The sequence below is a fragment of the Nansenia antarctica genome (assembly GCF_963989245.1).
Source record: "Nansenia antarctica genome assembly, chromosome: 1".
NCBI classification, from domain to species: domain Eukaryota; kingdom Metazoa; phylum Chordata; class Actinopteri; order Argentiniformes; family Microstomatidae; genus Nansenia; species Nansenia antarctica.
The window spans coordinates 76,313,217-76,336,684 of record NC_137674.1 but is presented as its reverse complement, the minus strand read 5'-3'; the positions used below and the strand labels follow the sequence as shown (position 1 = coordinate 76,336,684).

Sequence of the window (23,468 nt, the reverse complement as noted above, 5' to 3'; positions counted from 1 at the left end):
ACAACATGGGACCCCATTGGAAGGGCTGCCAATAGGGCACATCCTCTCATTTTCGCCACTCAAAAGGGCATTTTTGCCACTCAAAAGTGCACTTAAGCGAGACGTTTTTCAACCGTGGGGGCACCAGGAGGGGCGGTCGCCCCCCCTGCCCCCCGCTGAGTCTGCCAGTGCTCTATAGCATTCTATGTGTGTTAGAGGATCACCATCCAATCAGAGATGTGTAATACAATACAAGTGTAAGGTGAGAGATATCACAGCACAGGACAAAGGAGGACAGTGGATGGGTGAAGTACCTGGGGACGAATACAAGCATGAAAGGCTTCCTTATGGATAATGTCTACTGTCAGTGCTAATTGGTTTCAGAGTATCAGATCTCATTTGGTGGCTATCGTTACATGTTTCTTTTTGATGTTGGATAACCGTTTTATACCAAAAACTCAAAGAAAGCATTGTGTCTAGTTTTTGGGTATAATTATTTGAAAACATTTTCTCTTCACATGTTTTTGCAATCAATCAATGATAAGATATGTCATTTATAAACAATCATAAATTCGTGAGAAAGGCAATGCACTTTCACACTGGTGGAGCACACTCCATGAATGAGTACTGCGTTTACTTGTGGTCTTCACGATGATGAACCCGAGGACAATCTGCAGTGGCATTATCATATGATGACCATTTCTACTAATACTAAACAAAACGAAATCCTTATGCTTTTATAAGATGGCATGATAAGGAAAGAGACATGATAACCTCAACGACCCCTCTACTCATCGCATTTCTACTCATCGCATTTCCATCCCTGTGGTAGCATTCAAAGTGAATCTGTACTACATTGTTTGTCTTGTGGTTTTGATTGATATGATATCCTCATCAAATCTAACAGGAAGAGTACACCCTCTGGCATTCAAGATGAAGGCAGCAATGGTATGTTTTCTCTCACATCGGCCACCTGACACTTAATACCTATTGTGTTCAAAAACAAAACATTTTGGATACCTTCAAAATCTGTATTGTTGAGGCGGATGATTTGGATGACTTGGTATGGCTCTTTTGAACTTGGGTAGTTTGATGTTTCATTTCATGCATGCTGTGTTTGGCTTGTATGCTACAGGAGGTTGTCATGGTACCAGTGTGTGCAATGTTGTACAAGGAGTCTGATTGCCACATATAAAACCTACTGAACTGTGCAGCAGCCCGAATCATACAAATGGATCATTGTACAGCATGTCGGGATGCTTAGTTGGAGCCTTGCTTATTGGTCCGGAAACTCAGTTTGGCACTGGAAGTTATTTGCTCTCATTTTTTTAAACACAAACAAACAACCCTCGGAGCATACAGTGTCCCATGACTTGATTGACACCTGCGCCCCGTTTTGGGTTCATCGACTCTAGAGTCACTGAACCTTCAAATGTAGAATTTCTGATAGTGTGTGCAGTTCAGAGCAAGAGAGAGACAGACACAGAGAGAGAGAGAGAGTTAGAGAGAGAGTTAGTGTATCTCTAATTGTACGTACATTACATTCTTTTAGGTTTTTTATATTTTTACACTTGCTTTGGCATTGTAAACGTATATGTTTCCCATGTCAATAAAGCCCTTTAAATTGAAGTTGAATTTGAAATTGAAATTGAGAGAGAACAAATGAGAAAGTAATAGAAAGAGAGAAAACAGAACATTTCAGAACATTTCATATTTATTTTTCTTTTGATGATCTGTGTCTGTGATCTAGTTGTATTTTTGCTGAACTGTGTCCCAGGGTAAAGGCTCTTGTTTTGGACCGTCTGCTTGGGGCGAGGGGGGGGGGGTTGTAACCTGGACCACCTGGGTCAGTGTTAGACCTCCTCTCCTCACACTGCCGTAATGAAAGTATTTATGGGGAGTGGCCGGGTTCTGGTACCTGTCATTATCACCCACTGATACCTGCCTTGTTCAGGACCAGGGGGGAGAGGAGGGGAGGGGGGGGGGTGATGATGAAGGGAATCAGTGGGGCAGGATCTCATTAGAGAGGGAGGTAGGGGTGGGCTGGGGGAGGGGGGACCTCCGGACGGCCCAGTGCAGGGGAGTGGAAGAGATTCATGAGGGATCAAAGACATGGCAGTAATTGCGTCCTGTTTGCTGTTTGAGAGATGAAGGGGTCCTCTGAGAAGCCACCTCCTCGTCCAAACACACCTCCTCCACACAGCTCGGTCAGCACAGGGGTTGTCTACTTTCCCACACTCCTCCTGCCCTGGCCCCATGCGCAGGAAACATGCTGTTCTCTCAGAACAAGAGAGACTAGTTATAGGCTAGTTATAGACTAGTTATAAGCTAGTTATAGACTCATTATAGGCTATGACTGTAAGCATTTCAAACGTGCAGTCAGGATTTTGTTGCAGCATCTGGGAAACAAACAGATATCCTGCTCATGTTGTATGAGAAAAGGCCAAAAATTAATGGATTTCGCATGTCCATACATGCTGTATAGGAGTGTGTGTACTCTGTGTGTTTGTGTGTGTGTGTGTGTGTGTGTGTGTGTGTGTGTGTGACATGCATGCATGCATGAGTGCGCTTCATGCACACTCCCATGACGGGTTCTTTCATGCATGTGAGAGTGTGTGTGATTGGTGTCGAGGTTAAACGTCACACGAGTTGGGTGGCTGAGCCCGTTCCTGTCAGCCTGGCAGAGTACGTTCTGGCAGAGTCGTTCTCCTACATGCCGTTGGGGCTGTCAGAAGACAGATCTACCTCCTCCTCCACAGGGTGGGACAGTTTTACAGCATTCCTCCGGGTTGGAGCTTCACGGCCCCTTGGCTTTATCACCACCGGTGGTGAGCACCGGAGGGTCCCGTAAACAAGTTCTGGACTAACATTAAAAAGGGATTAGCTGCCCCAAATCTGTCCTGATGTATAAACAGGCCATATAATAGCAGACACTTGCATCCAAAGCCACTTACCATACAGTGGAGTGCATTTGTGATAGCAGCTTGTGAAACCAGGAACAAATCTGCAACCAATCAAATTGACTTTTATTCTGAAACTATGTAAATAAATGTCAACGTTGTTGAAAATCAATTACATGCTCGCTAGTCAAGCCAAAACATTGCAATGCAATGGATTCAGTGAGTAATCCTCACTACTCTACACTAACTAGGTAGGTATGTCAGCTTGATTAGCCAGCATGTCATTGATTTTCAACAATGAAACAAAATTTATTTAAAACTTTTCGGAATAAAAGTCAGAACAATTTGGTGGGTTACCGACTTGTTCCCAGTTTTACCAGCTGCTTTCACATTTGTTTTCGTATATATACAACGAATTAATCCAGATAACATATCTCAGTATCAACTGAGATAGGGTTATGTTGTTGTGGTCTCAAAATATATAGTTGAGAATGGAGAGGAGCTCTAGGTGGCACTGGTTGTCATCATCATGTTCTTACCATGTAGAGTACAGCAGGGGAGGCTAGTGGAGGTAGAAAACAGAGGACGCGCTCAAAAATGTGTTTGATACCATTCCTCACTCCATTTCATGCAATACAATGAGCCCGTCCTCCGTTTTCTACTTCCACCAGCCTACCCTGATCCACAGTAATGCCCAGTATTTTACCTGGGTATACTGCAGCTGGTGTCATCTTGTCCAGAAGGGAATTTGGTGGTTTAGTTTGGGATTCATCTTGTGTGAATGCAATGGGACACCTTTACTAAGTTTGTTGCCTACTTTCTATGTATGAGGTTTTCATCACAATATTCCATTTGCATCGTAATCCACCCCTCGGCAGAAATAATCTCTTTTTCATAATGTTGTGGTCTGTCAAGGGTATTGGCCAGACATAGGGTGCTATAATCCATGATTGCCCTGTATGTCTAGTCTGGGGACGTGCTAATACCACAGGCCAGGTTGTGACAGACAGACAGACAGACAGACAGTCAGGCAGACAGACACACACACAGACACACAGACAGTCAGTCAGTCAGTCAGTCAGTCAGACAGACAGACAGTCAGACACACAGACACTCAGTCAGTCAGTCAATCAGACAGACAGACAGACAGACAGACAGACAGACAGACACACAGACACAGACAGTCAGTCAGTCAGTCAGTCAGTCAGACAGACAGACACTCAGTCAGTCAGTCAATCAGACAGACAGACAGACAGGTGCTGTGGAGACCCAAGGTTAGCTGGGATTGCTGGGATAGCGTTCACCGGACATCAGTCAACCAAACCAAACACACCCTCCTGGGCCCAGTTGTTCAAAACGTTTAATCTGGAACAGAATGATCCTGATTATTTTTTGCTATCCAGGATCAGATCGAGCTGGCTGATTTCCCCTATTGGATTAAAAATCAGCCAGATAGATCTGATCCTGGATAGCAAAAAAGAATCATGATCATTCTGATCCAGATTAAACGTTTTGAACAACTGGGCCCGGGTTTGAGGCTACAGTATGCTATTAATGTTGTTATGAAATGTAAAAAGGCATGCTATTGTTTCCCCGTGAGAATGTGACCTTTCTCCAGTTTCCCAGACTTCCTGTCTTGTACCATTATACTACTCCTCCATTTTCTTCTTTAGTCTTCTTGATGTAATCACATTGTGTAGCTTATAGATATGTAATAATAACAGATCAGTCGTAGCCAACTTAAACATGAATTACGTTAACCACACCGAGTTTAACTCTACACAAATCAGCCGTAACATCTGCTATCCTCCCTACCTGCAGCTGATGCTGGGTCTGTTGTTGTGTTCATACTATGACTGGGGTACAGCACGGGTGGACAGGGGAGGGGGGTGGGGGGGTAGTAGGGTCTGAGCAGGACTGGCAGACCAGCCCACCTGGGTCAGACAGTATGAAATACAGCACCTCTGAGATGGAGCCATTAACACATTGTTGTCAAAGAGATTTCTGCTGCTTCTCCCTGTGGTGGGTGGTTTCAGAGTGAGCTTAACTGTGATGTCCTGGGTCAGACTAGAGAGGGATTCCCCTGACACTCGTGGCTATGTGTCCAAATCCCTCTGGTCTCCTCCTGCCCTCCCACCCCCGCCCTCTCTCTCTCTCCTACTGTAGTACAACCCCCAACCCCCCACTTCTCCTTGTGCTTGGGAGGTGATGTGCAGTAGTTATGTAAACACACTGCCTTTACGCTGTGTGATCCCAGCATCTGCTTGGAGTTTTCATCTCATTGCATCTTTTAACCCTAACCGTCCCATCCCCACACTGTGGTGGCTGTTGTTGCATAATCACACACACACACACACACACACACACACACACACACACACACAAACACACACACACACACACACACACACACACACACACACACACACACACACACAGTCGTTCAGATCCCTTGTCTGCAATGCCAAAGCAATTCTGGTTTCAAGACACTTTGAGACATAATGGTTGGTGGTAGGGGGAAGCAATTTCTCTGGACATTGTAATGAAAGAGATTGCACATTAACACACTGTGTAAGTAAATCTTTATTTTAGTATGTCATACACCCTTCATATTTAAGACTTGCCAATATGTCCATAAAATCAAATGGGACACTACCTCACCGCCTACAAACATCTGCACATGTGTGTATTGTTATTATGCTCTTCTATTTCGAATTACTTTGACTTGCAAACACCATCAAAAGACTTACAGCCCTCAACCAACAATACTCATGTGACAGGTATGCTGTAACACTGTGCGTCTTGGAACAACAAAGGCAGATAGAGAAATTCTGTGTGAGTGTAGCTTTAAGTGCGTATTTACTAAAAGTGACCAACTATTTTGCCTATTGGGGTAGGCTACAGTACATACAGTTATTAGTCAATAAACGCTGGGACATTTTTTTTCAAAGAAATGATAATGAGTTAACTGCTGTGCTATACTCCTTATATCCCTGAGTTTTTAGACTAAATGTCCGATTTGTGGATAGAGTATTTGTGGAGCATCCTTACACCAGTGACTCGCACACCGGGGGGTTGTCTGAGTCTTGACTATGCATGGAGCTCAGACCTGTGTCTGAGTCGTCATCGTTGGCATTGCATGTCTTTGAGAGCCCCCTGGCTTGCTCCACCCACTCGCTTTTCGTCTCCAAGGGACGAATCATTCCTGCCTGAGTTACCACGGATTGACAGTCCTTATTGTCCTCGCTCGATGTCCCTTCCCCTTCCTCCTCTATATCCAAAGAGTTCACTTTCTCCAGCAAATCACGTATCTCCTTCTCCTTTGCCCCACAAAGCTCCTGTGTCAGATCTAAATCGTTCCGAATAGCCTCTAAATCCGTGTTTAAGCGCAGCCCAATGTATAAACTAGTATTCAGCTGCGTTTTGATCCTCTCCTCCTCCAAAAGCATCTCGTTCTCCAGTGATATATCTGCCTCCAGGGCATAGGTGTCAATGTCTGTGTCTGCGTGGACCGTTGATACCCGCATAGACGAGCTCTCCCCCGAGGTGGAGTCAGTGTCCTTACTTGAGAGCTCGTCCTGTCTCCGCTTCATCCACCTTTGGTTCAGTTCCTCCTGAATCTCCCCAGTGTAGCTTTCCATGAGAGCTTCGTGCTCGGCCAGCTCAACCTGCAGCTTGAGCACCTCCTCGCACCGTTGGGCGTACTCCTCAAACTGCGCTAGAGCCTCCGCCGAGCACCGCTTCTCACCGTCCCGGCTGGCGAGCGCATCAGGGTTCGCGTCCTCTAAGTACGTGTCCTGCACATAATTGATCCCATGCATTTTCATTCTGTCAAAGTGAACTTTAGCCTCATACTTTTCAATCTCCCTGTCGAGCTCTTTAATTCTCTGGATCTGTTGGCGGATTGTATGGTCCTGTGAAATGACAAGGTGAACCAGAGTTTCCATTTTCTCCGCAGAGGGTGCGTCTTTTGCCACCGCTTGAACTCTCTTTTTATTTATTTTATCCAACTTTCTAAAAGCTTTCCGGACAATCCGACGTTGTTTCTCAGGTGAGAATCCCATGGTGGCTCTCGCTGTCCCCTTGTAAATGCACGGGCTCTCTTTGCTGAGCACCACGCGCGCCTCTGCGCTCCGGGGTCCGTGGTTAGCCAAAGAAGCCTCATTTTTGACCAACACAAATCTAACGTTTTCCTGCTCTTCTCCCCAAGCGCCCCAAAGGCGCAGGATTTTCGTTTTGTTAGGCAAAATTCTCTCAAAACCTCTCCATTTCTCCACGACGCAGTAGGACTGGGGTGACCCAGAGAGCAAGTTTTGATCCTCCAAGAGCACTTTGACAACATCAGCGCATGTTGTGCGTTTTGACAATCCGGAGACAAGCTTCTCCTCTTGGCAAACCCACACAGAAATCTTACTTTCCTCGGATTCCATCTTGAATCAAAATGAAAAGTTATTCCTCTTTTAGAATACTTCCCTGTCCGTTTTCTTAGGGAGGATTAGTCCCTTGTCATTTAAGTGCTAAAATGATTGTAAATCCACATATATTGGAGTCAAAAGCAACACCCTCATACTGAGAAATTACGAATTGTTAATTTTACGCGTTCCCAGAAAGTGTATCCATAGCGGCCAAAAAAGGTCTTTCTCAAGTAGTTGGTAGCGGCTGGGAAGTCCATGTGTCCGCTGTCGCTATTCGCTCTGAATAATATGTGTCCAAGTCAACACAGAGTACTGCGCCGTTTGCGCGCTGCGCGTACATCTAATGCAACACTCTTCTGGCTTTGATCACATGACAACTTCAGTTCCTAAACTCCAAGAAATAACACCGCCCATACACTTTTTACTACCCATACCAAAGTACCAATCTGAGAATCATGCACATAGACCTATTATAAAGGAAAATACCATGATAACAGCAATGATATCATTACCATTAACAATCATGAAGCTTTTATAGTAACAATTACAAACAATAGTGTATTATTATATTGTAATACAGTATTATAGTAATTGTTATGGTTATTATGATGATGATGATGATTATATTATTTTTATTATTATTATTGTTATGTTACACCATCCATAATAATAATGATTATAATACTTATACAAATAATAATAATAATTACACATGTGTTTTACAAATGCACATTCCATTTCACCACTCATCTAAATATCACATTGCAGCACATAGGAACTTGGTGATGTAGCGGGAGAGCAGGGCACGACTCATGCCAGGGAGGACGAGTCAGAAAGTTGATTGATCCTGTAGCACTTAGGGTTAGGGTTAGGGTCAATGGCAACCACACTCACACTGTGAGCCCTTGGGGTTTACGCAACATGCTGTATAATAGTGACAACAGGAGGATGAGATTAGGATGCATCAGAGGAGGCTGGTGGAGGTAGAACTCGAAGGATGGGCTCATTGTAATGCATGAAATGGAATGAGGAATGGTATTTGATATCCTCCGATTTCCATCTCCACCAGCCTCCCCTCTGATATTTATAATTTATACTGTATATACTGCATATCAATATTTGATCTCAATAAGTATAACTACCTGGAAAAAAACGAATTGAGACTAAATGACATGTTACAAATGATGGGAGTCCCAGTGGGTTTGACAAGAATAAGATTAATGTAAGATTAATGTAAGATTAATGTCAGATTAATTGCTGCCTCAGGCTAAACTGGCAATACTGGACTGGCACAAGGGATTGATCTCATTCTGTCTCATTTGAATTCTATTTCAGTTCAATCTTTATTGAGTAGTTTATTGAGACACTGCCTCTAAGGAGAACACTTCCTGGTTCGTTGAGGAAACAGCTTTTCAGTGATCTAAAGGATTTGCCTGGAATTAAGGAACAATCCCTTGTCAGGATGCTGGTTCTGTGTCTCTGACTGGAATTCCAAAACAGAATCCACAGTCATAGTCTACTTCTGATATTGCTGGGTGGATATTTGAGGCCATGGCACAGTCCGAAGTTATTACGAGTTATGATTAATGTGATATACTTGGTGTGATAAGGTTAGCTGCTGCTGCTGCTGGTGTCTATCATGTGAGGACAGCTAGTACACTATATGAATAAAAATTGAGTGGAGAATATAAATTTCATGCCAATTAGGAGCAGTGGTGGAAGTGTGTGTGTGTGTGTGTGTGTGTGTGTGTGTGTGTGTGTGTGTGTGTGTGTGTGTGTGTGAGGACATACTTCCTCTCTCTCATTCTGTTTCTCATGCTCAGCTGCAGCTGTTTGCAAGGATCCCTAGAAATCTGCAGTTGAAATCTGCCAGGGTTCTGAGCCCTGGGAAGATTATACAGCTATTATGCTGCACAGGTTTGAAAATGCCTCCAGATCTTTTCATACAGCATGTGGAAACACATCTGTTGAGTCTGTGTAGAGTCTGTCCGTGTCAGAAGTAAGGGGGGAGAAAAGGGACACCCTGTATTGTCTCTACACACTATAGTCTTAAAAATAGCAATCATCATCAAGAGAAATACACATCTCCACATGTGTCTATTGGCAATTTAATAGCATAGGCTACATAGTCCACAGTTTTTTTTTATTATTAGAAAATGAGCATAATATTATGTATAGATTTTATTTTATCTTGAATTATGTCTATTGCCTTATTGTCTTGTGCTGCAATGTCAGGAACCGAAGCCTAATCATTTTACTCTCTTACACGTGTGATGTGACACACATGTAACAATAAACTTGAAATTTGACACTTGTTCAAGTAGGTGATAGGGATTATGCTGAATACTGGATAATTTGACAATAGCTCACTCTAGTGTTGGATGTTAGTATTACATTATGATTGTCGGGTCTCACTTTAAAAAAAAATGTCCTCAGTGTTATGCACTCTGAGATTGTTAGAAAAAAATTGCTTTACAAATAATGTAGCATTTTTATTATTATTATTATATTATGTTATGTTGTTGTTGTGAACTCAAGCTATTTGGTCCAAAGCCAAGCCTTAGGTTAATGGCATGTGTAGAGTTATTTTAGGCCATGTAAATATCTATTTCCTGGACAACCTTCCCATACCTGAATAGGACATTCCAGAAAAACAACAAAAGTATCTTATGGTTTGTCTATTTCCATTCTGCATCCCTATTGAAATAACCGAAACTGGACCCAAACAGCTAAGAAGAGGGAATGGCTCTCCCTCTGCTGGGTATGTGTGGTTATTTTATTTGTTATGGTTAGTTGGTTAATAAAAGTAATAATTAAAACATGAATGGCTTAATGGTGAAGGCTTATGGCTTAATGGCGTAATGGTCAGACTGTTCTCTAGGTTTGATTATTGAGTAAAGGCATGAATATAATGTCAATGCTCCTGGCTACATTCATCCATGTGTTCACATTGACAGGTGTTTATAGAATAAAGAGGGAGACGATATTTTTCCTGATTTATTTAACTTCAATATTGTATACATATAAAGTATCTAGAAAGCTACAAAATATCTACCACTTTATCAAGAAGGCATCAAAATTGTTACGGAGCAAAGACAAGACCATATGCAGTAGAGAACACATACACATAGCAGGTTTTTCTTTTCTCTCTCTTGCTCCAACGCTTTACTGTCATGGATATGAAAAGATATCACACTTCTGTACCAAGAAAAGCCAGGATATATCATTTTATACAAAGCACCTTTTTACAAAAAAATTCTCTGCACACAAACCCAATAGTTTTTTTTAGGATACTATCTGAAGTGTGGAAAAAGGTTTACTTTAAAGCCAACATCTTAAAATGGTAATAAACAAAAAAGGTACCAGTACCTACATTTAGACAAAATTACAAACAAATAACAACAAAGAGCTAAACTGCTGATATGTTTGTGTCGAGACTCCGTGACACATCCATTTGCTTGTGTGTCCATTTTATTCAAATGGAGTCCTTCAAACATTCATCCTATCAAAGGCAACGACAGACCAGTCCTGTGGTCCCCAGTGACATGGGAGGGACAGTCAGCTGACTCAGGGTGGACCTGACATGTCAAATGTACCAGCAGTGCAGCGGTAACAGCATCACCACCCTCTAGGGGTCTGAATATACCGAATAAAACGTCATCACAAAACCACGGTATTGTATTACATGTAGAACAGGAAAACAGGAACTTCTCAGTAAGAAATTGATAAACGTGAACGAGTACACAGGGCAAAAAGGGAGGGAAAACATTGAGAGAGGAAAAAAAAGAAAAAGAAAATGTAAAATATGCCTACTCAACTTCCACAGTCTCCATAGGGCTGTAGCAAAAATACTGAGCAATTGAACTAACTTTGTCTGCATCCACCGGAAACATTGTCTGCACTGATTTAGAATTTCATAGAATAAGATATTTTTACATAAATATAAATTTTGAAAGAACCAGGAAAAATATGTAGGTATGAGTATCTATGGTGCTTAGTGTAAGCCTTTGCGACTTGTAACAGCTGATGGGGTGAGTCTACATCAGTCACTTTCAAATAGTCAAACCAGGTCTTTCATAGACTATATTTTTACACATAGGAACAGAGCTCTTTTAAACAGATCATTTCTTGATACCAAATTGTAATAAGAATTGGTATATATTATATCTTCCACCATTGATCCCACTGTCCCTTGTCATCTATTCCAAACCTTCAGAAAGGCAATGTGGTGATTGGTTTCACTTAGATCTCTTTTCTTTTGTTTTTTGGTTTTACAATGCTCAATTCATACTTCTCCTGTCTTTTCAAAGCTGGAGATTCTAAACCAAAGGCACTTGCATGCCACAGTGCAGGACATGACTAGAGACTGGATGCATCTCTGGATATTTTTGGTCTTTCAGGACAGGAAAGGCAAAGTCAGATCTTTTTAGATATATACGGTTAGAAGGTAACTCATTTGTACTCACATGTGTGGTGGAATTTAGTACCAATATGTACATTGGCATAAGTGATGTCATCTCTCTTTTTTTATTCACACAACTGATCTTAGTGTTAAAAAAACAAAAGACATTCTTAAAAAAGTGAACCAAGGCCAGTATTACGACATACGCTAAGGCACTGTACTGATACACTTTGGCAGATTGTACTGTAGAATTCCTACAACAACAGGATAAAGGTGAAATGAAATGAGAGAAGTCTTCCAGCTTAGAAAAAAGAGTTCAGTTTTATCACAGTTTTAGTGGCATCTTTTGGATTTCACACGACCGTAACATGTTTAAGGCTCGGGATTGGTGTCGTTGTAGTAGTAGTCCACAGAGACATAGGGTTGATGTGAATATAAAGGCAGTGTCACTCTCTGGCTAGGACCTACACTGCAATGACCAGAGAGAGAGAGAAAAAAATAGAAAAAAATCAGAGATTGAAAAATCCATTGTCTTGTATGTTCTGGGGCAATGCAACAGCATACTGATACAAGGCCTACTGTCTAAGGAGCGATGCATTGTCTCCTGATTATTGAATGATTATTCTAAAACTACAAATCTGAAAAAGGAAAAAAACACAAGCGGTAGAATCACCAAGGCATGTCCTCTGTGTGGAACCAAGTGCTTAGGACAAGGTGGCCCTTCAGGGTCGCTTAAGTAGTGCTTTTGTGTTTTTAGAATCCAAACCTTTTTTTTTTCACAAGAAGAGGGGGGCTCGGTTTGTCGCGCAGGACTGTGTAACAGGTCTATGGTTTCCTTTTTTATTGCAATGTAAGACTTTCTCTGACTGAGGCGAGGCTGACGTAGGCTTCTGTAGTGTTGTCATCGATATCACAGTGCATTCATTCTGTTGTGAGTGTCTAAGACATGGAGCGCTTTAACAGGAGCTAGTGTCGGATTTTTCCTCGAAGCTACAGATGTTTTTTTTTGTGAAGTGATAACTTTGCATTTTAGGACGTCCACAATCACTTGCCTTCCACTAACGTTCGTTTTAGTGTTATGTTATGATCCAAAAAATGTTTCTAAGATACTTCTTCTTTGGAAAACCTTTTGGTCATAGTGTGTATTACTGTACGTATGTACTGTATTTCTATGCTCACAAATGAAATGATCAACTACAGACATACATACACACACATTCATACACCATATGTAGTTCACGTTACCCAGAGAAAAAAGGCTAACATCTTTGTTATTTTTTTTCTTAGTGTACATTACAAGATCAAAGCGGGAAAAAGACAACATACATGTACGTCTGTTGACCAAATCAAACCCAATCAACAGATTCTTTATATATACTGCCACTTTTATATATACTGTACATCATACAAACAAAGACCGACTCGACATCCTTAAAATTAGGATTTTCTCCCGTATCAAAACATAAAACAACTGTACCGCAATTCACAGCTGCAGTCAAACATCAAACACATACATTAATAAACAAAACAAAAACAAAACAAAATGTATAACAATATAGGCTTCACCCAAAATGTGACCGAAAAGCATTGTAGGTGTGATTTTCAGCTAGAGGCACTGCCACTTGTTTTGAGGTTTTTTTAGTCTATGTAAAGGAGGGGGGGGGGGGGGGTCCAGGAAGAGAGGAGGAGGGGGGGGGGTCTCATTCCTTCACCAGTCGGTAGATGTGATGCTGGGCACCGTGCTCGCTGTTTGACACCTCGAACACACACGCCATGCACAGCAGAGTCTCCTGTGTGTCCCTATTCGTGACCACCTGGAAGACATGAGGCGCCGTCACGTTAGTCACTCTCACACAGAAACACAATCCCACTCCAATGAGCAGTCTCTCTCTCTCTCTGTCTCTCTCTCCGGAGTCTCAGGACAAAAAAAAGCCTGTCTGCTTGTTAAAAACGTCCTCCGACAGATGTCAATCAGAAAATTGGGAGACGTGAACTGAGTCAAGGTAGACAACAACCTGGAGAATCCTAAGGAGAGAGACTGAAAACCAAAAACCAAGACAGGGGCCAGTGTTGAGAGTGCACACACACACACCCACACACCCCCCCCCACACACACACACACACACACACACACACACACACACACACACACACACACACACACACATTTTAAGAGAAAGGACTTAAAGGCCCCATGTGATGGCTAATAACAGGGGTTCCCACCCCCTCTGACCCCCCCCCCCCCCCCCCACCCGCGGATAATGAGCCTCCTCACACTGCGTTCCATCCCCTGTGGAATGTGAGGAATGCCGGAGCAGGGAGCGCTGCTCGTATCAGAGCCCTGCCCAGCTGCCCTCCATAAAGCCTGGAGAAAGGAGGCAGGGTTGCTGGGATGCAGGTCTACAGTTCTAGACAGTGGCTTTTATAAGAGCCTGCTGTGGGGAGAAGCAGTGATTGTGGATGAATAAGATAGGGTAAGGTAAGGTAAGGTAAGGTTGGGTAAGGTAAGGTAAGGTAGGGTAAGGTAAGGTAGGGTAGGGTAAGGTAAGGTAAGGTAAGGTAGGGTAGGGTAAGGTAGGGTAAGGTAGGGTAGGGTAGGGTAAGGTAAGGTAGGGTAGGGTAAGGTAAGGTAAGGTAGGGTAGGGTAGGGTAAGGTAAGGTAAGGTAAGGTAGGGTAGGGTAAGGTAAGGTAGGGTAGGGTAAGGTAAGGTAAGGTAAGGTAGGGTAGGGTAAGGTAGGGTAAGGTAGGGTAGGGTATGGTAAGGTTGGGTAAGGTAGGGTAGGGTAAGGTAAGGTAAGGTAAGGTATGGTATGGTAAGGTAGGGTAGGGTAAGGTAAGGTAGGGTAGGGTAAGGTAAGGTTGGGTAAGGTAGGGTAGGGTAAGGTATGGTATGGTAAGGTAAGGTTGGGTAAGGTAGGGTAAGGTAAGGTATGGTATGGTAAGGTAGGGTAGGGTAAGGTAAGGTAGGGTAGGGTAAGGTAAGGTAAGGTAAGGTAGGGTAGGGTAAGGTAGGGTAAGGTAGGGTAGGGTATGGTAAGGTAAGGTAGAGTAGGGTAAGGTAAGGTAAGGTAGGGTAAGGTAAGGTAAGGTAGGGTAAGGTAAGGTCAGGTAGGGTAGGGTACGGTAAGGTAAGGTAGGGTAGGGTAAGGTAAGGTAAGGTAGAGTAAGGTAAGGTAGGGTAGGGTAGGGTAAGGTAGGGTAAGGTAGGGTAAGGTAAGGTAAGGTAGGGTAGGGTAGGGTAGGGTAGGGTACGGTAAGGTAGGAGTTCTTACCAATAGAATGGTGAAGTTTTCCAGGACGCTGTTCATCATGTATTTCTCTGGCAGGTGTTTGAGCTTGTGGATAAAGTTGATCATGTATTCACACATGGGAGACCTGCTTATCCTGTACACAAAGCGCCCATTCTCAAACCGTGCGTACTCAGTCTGGAGAGAAAGAGAGAGAAAGCAAAATCAATAGACTGGCGAAACGAAAGCTACGCTCTGAATGACTTTCGGTCACATAATAGGCGGCCTTCAGAAAGGCGTTCCATTGGATGGAGTGAAAAGAGTACTCACCTCGACTTTCTCAACCACCTGCTTGCCAAAGGAGCACACCTTAGTGGAGCAGGTGATTGTCATGTTCTCTGAGCTTTCGTACTGACTGGACACGCCGTAGAACGCGCCCGCATCGTCCTGGATGTTGCAGTTCAAGTCAGCCTAGGAACACACGAACAAACAACACTTTTTGTGTCACATTTTTGGGTGACACAAAAACATGGAAACAGTTTCTGGTTTGTTCATCATTGCAGTTTGACACAGCTCTTCAACATACTGTGAGATTTCCCAAAGTGTTGTAGAAAAGATAATTGTGACAATACTCCCCTCTAGTGGGATGACAAGTCTACAGTCCTACTAAAGGTTGGATGGAACACAGCAGCATTGTGTGGAAATGTATCCTCTAATAGAAAAATCAGTGCCATCTAACCAACCCTCAAATGAATAATTGCATCGAACTAGTCCATGTCTTAATATATAGCTGTTGAAGCCATGAATCCATGTTTGAATTATGGCAAAATTAAATCAGTTCTTGGACACCTCTGCATTACTATGTAAATGCGACCATATTCGAAACAAGATTATAAAGAAGATTAAATGAAGTTATGTTAAAAGGCTGATTTGCGCTTATGAAAAGGATCCTGCTCTCAGAGGGTGGCCTCTGCTGCCCCGGACATGATGTTCATTACAGGGACAAAAAGAGCAGATAGGACCTCTCTACGGCATCCTCCTCCTTCATTAAGCATAGCAGTTATACTTTCATTATTGTGCAGATCCTGCCTTTCATTTGAAATTCAGATTGGCCAGGCACTTCAAAAGGAATTTGAGCGGGCTTGGCCCCAGAGCGTAATAAGCTCCACTTTGTTGGCTGCCGCTAGTTAGCATTTTGCATCAGGGGCTAAAACACATGCAATGTTTAAACAGCCATTAGGAGAGCAACCAGGTCACTCCATTGTTTAGAGATATTGCACTGAATTAGCGAGTGCTTTGATCACGAGCTCTCCAGATATGCCAAGTCCAAATATAGCTACATGCATTCTGCAGACACACAGACTATAGAGCCATCTTCTTCACTGCTTAGGCCGTGGTTAGATCCATTGACTGGAGATGAAACCAAACAAATCCTTTTTAGCTCAGGGTTCTACATACAGGAAAAGATAAGCTTAATACCCTACCATTAAAAAAGCAAGGTGGGAATAGATAGATGTCATATACAATCACATTCAAAAGTATAATTTGACATGCTACAGTAGCATTATGTTCAGTGTGAACACATTCTTAACATTCTTAATATATGTGTGAAAATATCTTCCCTGTTTCTTCCCACTTATGTTTCTGAATGTCTTGGCGACTGAATAGTTTCTCTTTCCTGACACTGACTGTGTAAACACACACTGGCATGTCACTCAGTCACCAGACCCATGTAGATACAGTAGAGCACTTAGCAACATGACACTCACCCAAAACTTTATGAGGAAAAAGGAATTCTGGGGACCCTTGCCAAAGAGCTCCTTAAGTCCTCCTTTCTTTTCAGGGAATTTGTCATAAATTTGACGAATGTCCACTGACTCCAGCAAGGCGTCGCTGTAGGAGTGGTTGGTCTGGCTGATGTGCACAAACAGGTGCTTGTTATACTGAAAAGAGCAAACATAACACTCAGAAACTATTATTTCATATTTCATCTTTTTATACCACATGTCTCATGAAGTGTTATGATTCGTTGGTATAAGACATGGGGCCTAAAATAAAACAACATTTAGAGGATTTATATTTTCCAGGAAAGTGGAGATTTTATTGCTGTTTTACTAGTCTGTAAGAGGTCTTTCGGTGAAACAGCTTTCTGATTTACAGTAACAAGCCATTCTGTTCCCCATGGCATACACATGGCATACACTAGATACAAAATCATCATGAGCAAAAAACAGGACAAATACCAGTAATTCGGGCAATATCTAAACAATCAAATCTGTATCATTGTTATAATGCCCTGGCAGGCAGCATATTCAATTTGATCATAGCTATTTGTAGCCTCTGTTGCCCTTTGGTACAAGAGCAGCCCTCTCTAGCCTATAGCCTTGGGGTCATGGAACCATCTCAAGTATTCAGCTAAATGTAAGATTAATGACTGTTGTCATGCGATATCAATAGCAAAAAAAAAAAATCAGGGGAATGTAGACAAACCAAGACAGATTGCTCTCGTCCAATGAAAACAATCAAAAATGTCAAGCATGGGCTTAAGGCGGCTGGACTGTGTGGCTTTTCACATGACGTGACATGGGTCTGGAGCCCATCTCACTGGTCCTAGTTTAGTGTACAGTGTGCGTGTGCGTGTGCGTGTGTGCATGTGCGTGTGTGTGTCTGTGTGTGTGTGTGTGTGTGTGTGTGTGTGTGTGTGCATGCGCGCGCGTGTGTGTTCGTGTCTGTGTGTGTCTGAGAGAGTGGGAGTGGGAGGACATGTCAGAGGGCATGCTAGTGAGGGGAATTCAGTCTTCAGTTTGTATGAATTCATTTCAGGCAGCAGCAGATCAGACTATGACAGACCAGTGTTTCTTCTGGCATTCAAGTCTTCTGCTGTGTTCAGTAAAACCCGCTCTGTGATGGGGCCACCAGTAGGTGATAAGAGCTGCCTGACAGACTGTCTGTGTCCCTTAAGAGTGGCCATGAATGCCTACAATACCTTCCTTTATCACTTTACTCTTTACATGCTTTTACGCGTTTCCATGAAGAAGACTCAGGCGCTGGCATTGAATACTTTACATTCAATGTAACCTCGAAACGTGAGTGAAAAAGGCCCAGGTGATGGCAGACGACGTGTTACTCTTATGTGACGGCAGCTTGCGAATTCGGGGACAACCGACGGACCGTTCAGACTTTTATTCTGAAAAAATTCAATCCATTTCAGCATTGTTGAAAATCAATGATACACTCAACTAACACAGCTTGTTTTGGGAGCCTGCTAACAATGTAAAGTAGTGTTCTAGTTAACTAGGTAGCAGTGGGGATTACTCACCGAATCCATTGCATTGCAATATTTTGGCTTGACTAGCGAGAGTGTCGTTGATTTTCAACAATGTTTACATTATTAGTGACATTTTTCAGAATAAAAAAACATCCGAACATTTTGATTGGTTGCCGACTTGTTCCTGCTTTCACCAGCTGCTGTCACATATGGGACTGTGTAGGGCCTTACTGTGGTGATGGCGCGGGAAGGGTGGGAATGAGGGGGGGGCGGGTGGGGAGGTCTTTACTCACTGCGTCTGGGTCTCTCTGCTGCTCCAGGAAGGCGGAGAACTCGACCAGCCGGAGTTTGGACGTGCCGATGGATCGGCCTTGCCATGCCGGGACCGTGGGTGCAGGGGCTGCTGTGGGCTCATAACCTGCGTCACCACGACAACCACGATTCAGTAAAAAGCTCTTAAACCACTCAACCCTCCTTTTCAAATACCAGACCAAACCCATAGACCAAAAATAATTTTGGGGGGCTAATGGTAACTGTCTTATTTGTCACTTATGTCCTGTACTATTGTCACTTTTTATCTTGAATTATGCCTATTGCCTTATTGTCTTGTGCTGCAATGTCAGGAACCAAAGCCTAAGAATTTGACTCTCTTACACAGGTGTAATGTGACGTAACAATAAACTTGAACTTGATCTTGACATCACAAAGACCTATCTACTGTATAATGTTCTCGATAGACTTTTGACAAACAACACAGTGAAAATAAGGGGTGACTTAACATGTGATTAAAAAAGTGCAGCCATGTCAATATTCAAGGTCGAAAACAACAATAAAAGTCTTACTTGAAATCGTTGTTGTTGTTACTGTGGGCTGGATGGGATATGCTTGTTGGGCGAAAGGCTTGATGCTTTAACAAAGAGGGAGGAGCACATTAGAAAAATGCAATGGTCTGGAGCCTCCACAGCGCAGCATATTGAAAAGATTACTAGTATTGACATACAGCTAGCAGACACAGAAGGAGAGTAGAGAGTAGCCTGAAGTACCATCCATCTCTCTCTCTGGAGAATATACTGTATGCTAGACTCTTTACACAGCCACTGAAACACGCAAAGAAAATATAGGCTAGAAAGTGACAAGTCTGAACAAGAGAGATGGAGAGAATGACAAATAGGGAGAGAGAGAGAGAGAGACCGAGACCTAGTTGCTTATTTTTCAGAGAATAGACATCTGACACTCACTCTTGTGAGGATCCAGGCTGGCCAGTCGATATCATCCCTTGCCAAAACTAGAGAATGAGATAAATGAACGGAGAGAAGAAAAAAAACACCACTTAATCCAAACATACATTCAAATAACAGATCAAAGTTCTATGTAAAAAAAAAACACAATTAATAGACGTAGCTATCTTGACCTAGCATTCATTTTGATCGTGTGCTTATCTGATAGGGGCAGTTGCGTAAAGCCCCTGGTGTGTGTAATGTGATTTGGACAGGGTGTGGGTGCTGTTGGCTAAGGGCAACCAGGGGGTTCTGATGGCTGCCCTCGGTGAGGCTGGTCTAAGTGGCCCGATAGTGGGCCGGCGGGGCCTCTTACCCCTGCTGCTCCGGGGAAGGCTGGGCGTGGGATGCCTGGCAGGCCCAGCTTGTTGTGGATGGCGGTGGCAGAGACGATCTGAGCTGAGGACATGGAGGCCATGCTCTGGAGGGCTTTGTCCTTCACGGTCTGATCCTTCAACAGCAGTCACAAAAGGCTTAGCACTCACACAGGGCAGGGTGGAGAGGGAGACACACAGCACAGATAACAACAGCAAGCAACCCTCTAAACACGCACACACACACACACACACACACACACACACACACACACACACACACAGAGCACCATATGCCTCGTTCCATGACAAGCAAGCATGACAAGCACACCATATGCTTGCTTTAACTGCAAGCATGTTAAAGGGACACTTCACCGGTTTTCAACCTCAAAATCATTGTCCAGATCACCTTAGGAACGTGTGGGCATGTGAAAACAGCTTTCAAATATGTGACGGCAGCTGGTGAAAGGGGGTTAGGGCACCCGACCAAATGTTCTGACTTTTATTCTGAAAATGTTAAATAAATTGGACAGGAAAATGTAAGCTAATTTGTGGGTGGTGACTTAATTTACTTTAATTTACTTAATTTACTTTAATTTACAAATCACCTTTAAAAGAGCATTGATTCAAAACACATTGTTTTACTGAAACGTTGCTGAAAATCAATGACAGACTTACATTTTTCTCAATAAAAGTCTCAACATTTGGTCGGTTACCGACTTGTTCCCCCTTTCACCAGCTGCCGTCACCTATCTGTAGAGCAAAAGCTAGGTAGCGCTAGTTAGGATTTTACCCTGAGTGACATATTGGGAGTAATCACATGGTTTTATTGAGTTTACCATTCCCGAATCAGCTACTGCCTGGTTTGTTTCCATCCATAAGCACCACACTACCGACTACATCTATCACTTGTGTTTACTAACTACTTAGTTTAACACTCCTCTGTTGCTGGCAAAGCACTATGGATGTAGGATTGAATGATTTAGACATTATTGCTTCCTGAGCCAAAGAAAGGCTAGTTTCTCACTTATTTTGGAGAATTAAAAAAATATTATATTAGTATTCTACTTCTAGCTTGTTGTTGAGTCCGGTTGACCATCGGTGAAATGTTCCTTTAAAAAGAGAACTCATTGGTCCATTAAAGATGTGGGCTTTCACAAAGGAATGCACCAAACAGTGAAGTGAGAATTGAATTCTGTTATACAAAGGTAAGTGCTGGTATGCACTTAAAAGCAAGTTTCGCCGTTGCCTAATCCATCGCTGATGTATGGCTAGAATAGGAAATACACTGGAGTAAGTAATAATAACTCCTTTATTTGCCTTCCCTTCAATATAGCCTCACTCAATATTTCCAGTGTCAAGGATGGATTTGTCTGCTTGACGGAACACTGTTAACCATGCAGAGAGAATGACTAAGTATGAAGGACAAGCTTTGGTTAAGAGTCTCTTTCATGAAACCTCTCAGACCTTGTCTTGTCGGAAGATGATCCTTTTTAAATGTGTTTTAAATGAATGAAGCAGCCCAAAGAGAAATAGGTTCAAGTTCCCCAACACAAATAAAGCAGCATACAGTGAAGTCTGCAACTGTACTACAAAAAAAATACCCTTCTAATAGCTTTTGGGATTTATAAAGTGGCACTGAAATGAATTGGCCAACCCCTTATGCCCTAGGACCCCTACAGCATGAACACACAGGCAGAAGCTGAAGATGAGGCTGTGCATGCTGGCAAGAGGTATAGGCTACAGTACTATAGTACTACACTCCAGCATTTGGAGGTGGAGCAGGGACAGTGTGGAGCTATGGCAGAGGCCCAGACAGTAGACAGACAGTGGGCAGCAGCTATGGTACTACAGCCGAAGCACAGGTAGGTACTGAGCCAGCAGGCAGCAGATCCGGGAGCACAGACGGAGAACTCTACTTACCATGCTTGTAACCTGAATGCAAACAAACAAGGGATTCATTGTCATTTTACACATTGTTACAATCCTGTAAGATGTAAAAGTAACAGCTTGCACACCTAAGACAACAAATATTGTTCTATTTCACAGTGAGATTTGTCAGGCAGATTTAGTGACCCACCACATCATACCTTGATGAAAAAATAATTTTATAATTTCTTCTGTGGTCATAGGATGCAAAATTACCTAAATAGTGTATGTGCATATATATATTCATGTGCTTATACCATAATTTGTCATTATAATTATTCAAATCATTATTAGCCATATTGTTATCATTCTGATTTGGATTATCAGTAGGCCTATTTTTCATGTCCCATATTAAAAACATGACATTCTAATAGTCAGTGCAGGAAAGCATCGTTAATCAACCAGCACTGCTACCTTACTGAAACTTGGATACACACATTCTATAATTCACAATTAATCAATAATGCAGGGGGACATTTAGAAAAATTTCTTGCTCCATGTAATGTCAGAGGATTTGATCAGTGTGGTCAGCTATCGTTTGAAAGTACCCCAGAGAATGGCACCATAATGACTGTAATTTCACTCAACAGATAAGAAAAGAGACAGAGAGGATTTACAGCGATGCTGCTTGTAAATGGAGGGGGTGGGGGGCTTGCACTTCTCTCTCTCTCTCTCTCTCTCACTCTCTGCTGATCTCTAATTTGCTTTAGATGAGAGTAGGCAGAGACCCATACAAAAGCTGGGCTGTTTTTACTCAGACAGCCGCCCGTGTCCCTGAAAAACCAGGCATTCACGGCTAGCTGACACTCACACACACACACACACACACACACACACACACACACACACACACACACACATACACACACATACACATACACACTTAATGAGGGGTCATTAATCCATCTGAAAATGGAGAATGGGGGAAAAGTGTGAAAGTCAAAAGACATAGTCATCCCCTCATAAAAGGAGAGAGAGAAATCTGCGCCAGACCTTAAGGTCCTTAAACACACACACATTACCAAATGACCCTTGTGAAAATGCCTCGAATTACAGGTGAATTTATATTAAAAAAAAGATTACACCTCTCACTATAGTTGTATTACTATATTATAAAATATATAGTTATATATACCATATTATGACTAAATTCTTTACCATTTTTGAGAGGGCATACAGCTGCTGTATTCAGTGTTAGTACAATCATGATTTTGAACACACATTATTACGGTACTTGTCAAATAAATCACAGGGGGGAGATATTCTGAGATGGCTTCATCTGACAGTAGAGAAAGGAAAGCAAGTGAGAAGCGTGTCACCGTGAGACAGCCTAGTTATCTCAGGACTGAAAGGAGAGGACAGGACAGTAAAAGAGAGTGTTTGAAACGCTGCAGCATCCTTGTCTTTCCCTGCTCCTCTTAACTCATTCCAAAGAACATTTGACAGAGGGGGAAATGATTGGATTAAAACAGCAAAAGGTAGACGCAGAGATATTTTTAATAAACTCCGTATGTCAGTCTTTAAACCTAAACCTGTGTCTGACACTGCGGTGTATGCGGACTTCTGCTGATGACCTCTGAACTCCAGCTCTCAGCCACTCACCAACAGCCAATGCATCTTGCCAGCATGCTTTTCCCCCATACAGATAACACCCGGTAGAGTACCAACCTTTCATTCTGGTTTCACATTGGCATGCCAAACAGAAATAGTGTCTATAAACTAGCAGTGCTTTTTTGCTTTGAGGAGGTTTATCCAT

General features: G+C 42.6%; 2 protein-coding genes across 2 annotated transcripts in view; both read right to left on the bottom strand.

Annotated features, from left to right (window-relative positions):
* Positions 1-5,485: 5,485 nt before the first annotated feature.
* Positions 5,486-7,559, bottom strand: rassf10b (Ras association domain family member 10b). Its single transcript, XM_080540295.1, has one exon. The coding sequence runs from the start codon at positions 7,307-7,309 to the stop codon at positions 5,927-5,929; it is 1,383 nt and encodes a 460-aa protein (XP_080396421.1). The 5' UTR covers positions 7,310-7,559; the 3' UTR covers positions 5,486-5,926.
* Positions 7,560-10,356: 2,797 nt separating this feature from the next.
* tead1b (TEA domain family member 1b) overlaps positions 10,357-23,468 on the bottom strand; it is a 56,774-nt gene continuing 43,662 nt past the window's right edge. Inside the window, exons 7-15 of the mRNA XM_080549087.1 lie at positions 21,707-21,718; positions 19,786-19,920; positions 19,431-19,477; positions 19,035-19,099; positions 18,486-18,610; positions 16,694-16,867; positions 15,255-15,395; positions 14,970-15,122; positions 10,357-13,510 (exon numbers count right to left, since the gene is read on the bottom strand). Coding sequence (XP_080405213.1) covers positions 13,397-13,510; positions 14,970-15,122; positions 15,255-15,395; positions 16,694-16,867; positions 18,486-18,610; positions 19,035-19,099; positions 19,431-19,477; positions 19,786-19,920; positions 21,707-21,718 — 966 coding nt within the window. The 3' untranslated portion in view covers positions 10,357-13,396. The remainder of the gene's footprint in view (positions 13,511-14,969; positions 15,123-15,254; positions 15,396-16,693; positions 16,868-18,485; positions 18,611-19,034; positions 19,100-19,430; positions 19,478-19,785; positions 19,921-21,706; positions 21,719-23,468) is intronic.

Coding starts and splice junctions, on each gene's coding strand:
- rassf10b (XM_080540295.1), bottom strand. CDS start 7,309: ATGGAATCCGAGGAAAGTAAGATTTCTGTGTGGGTTTGCCAAGAGGAG.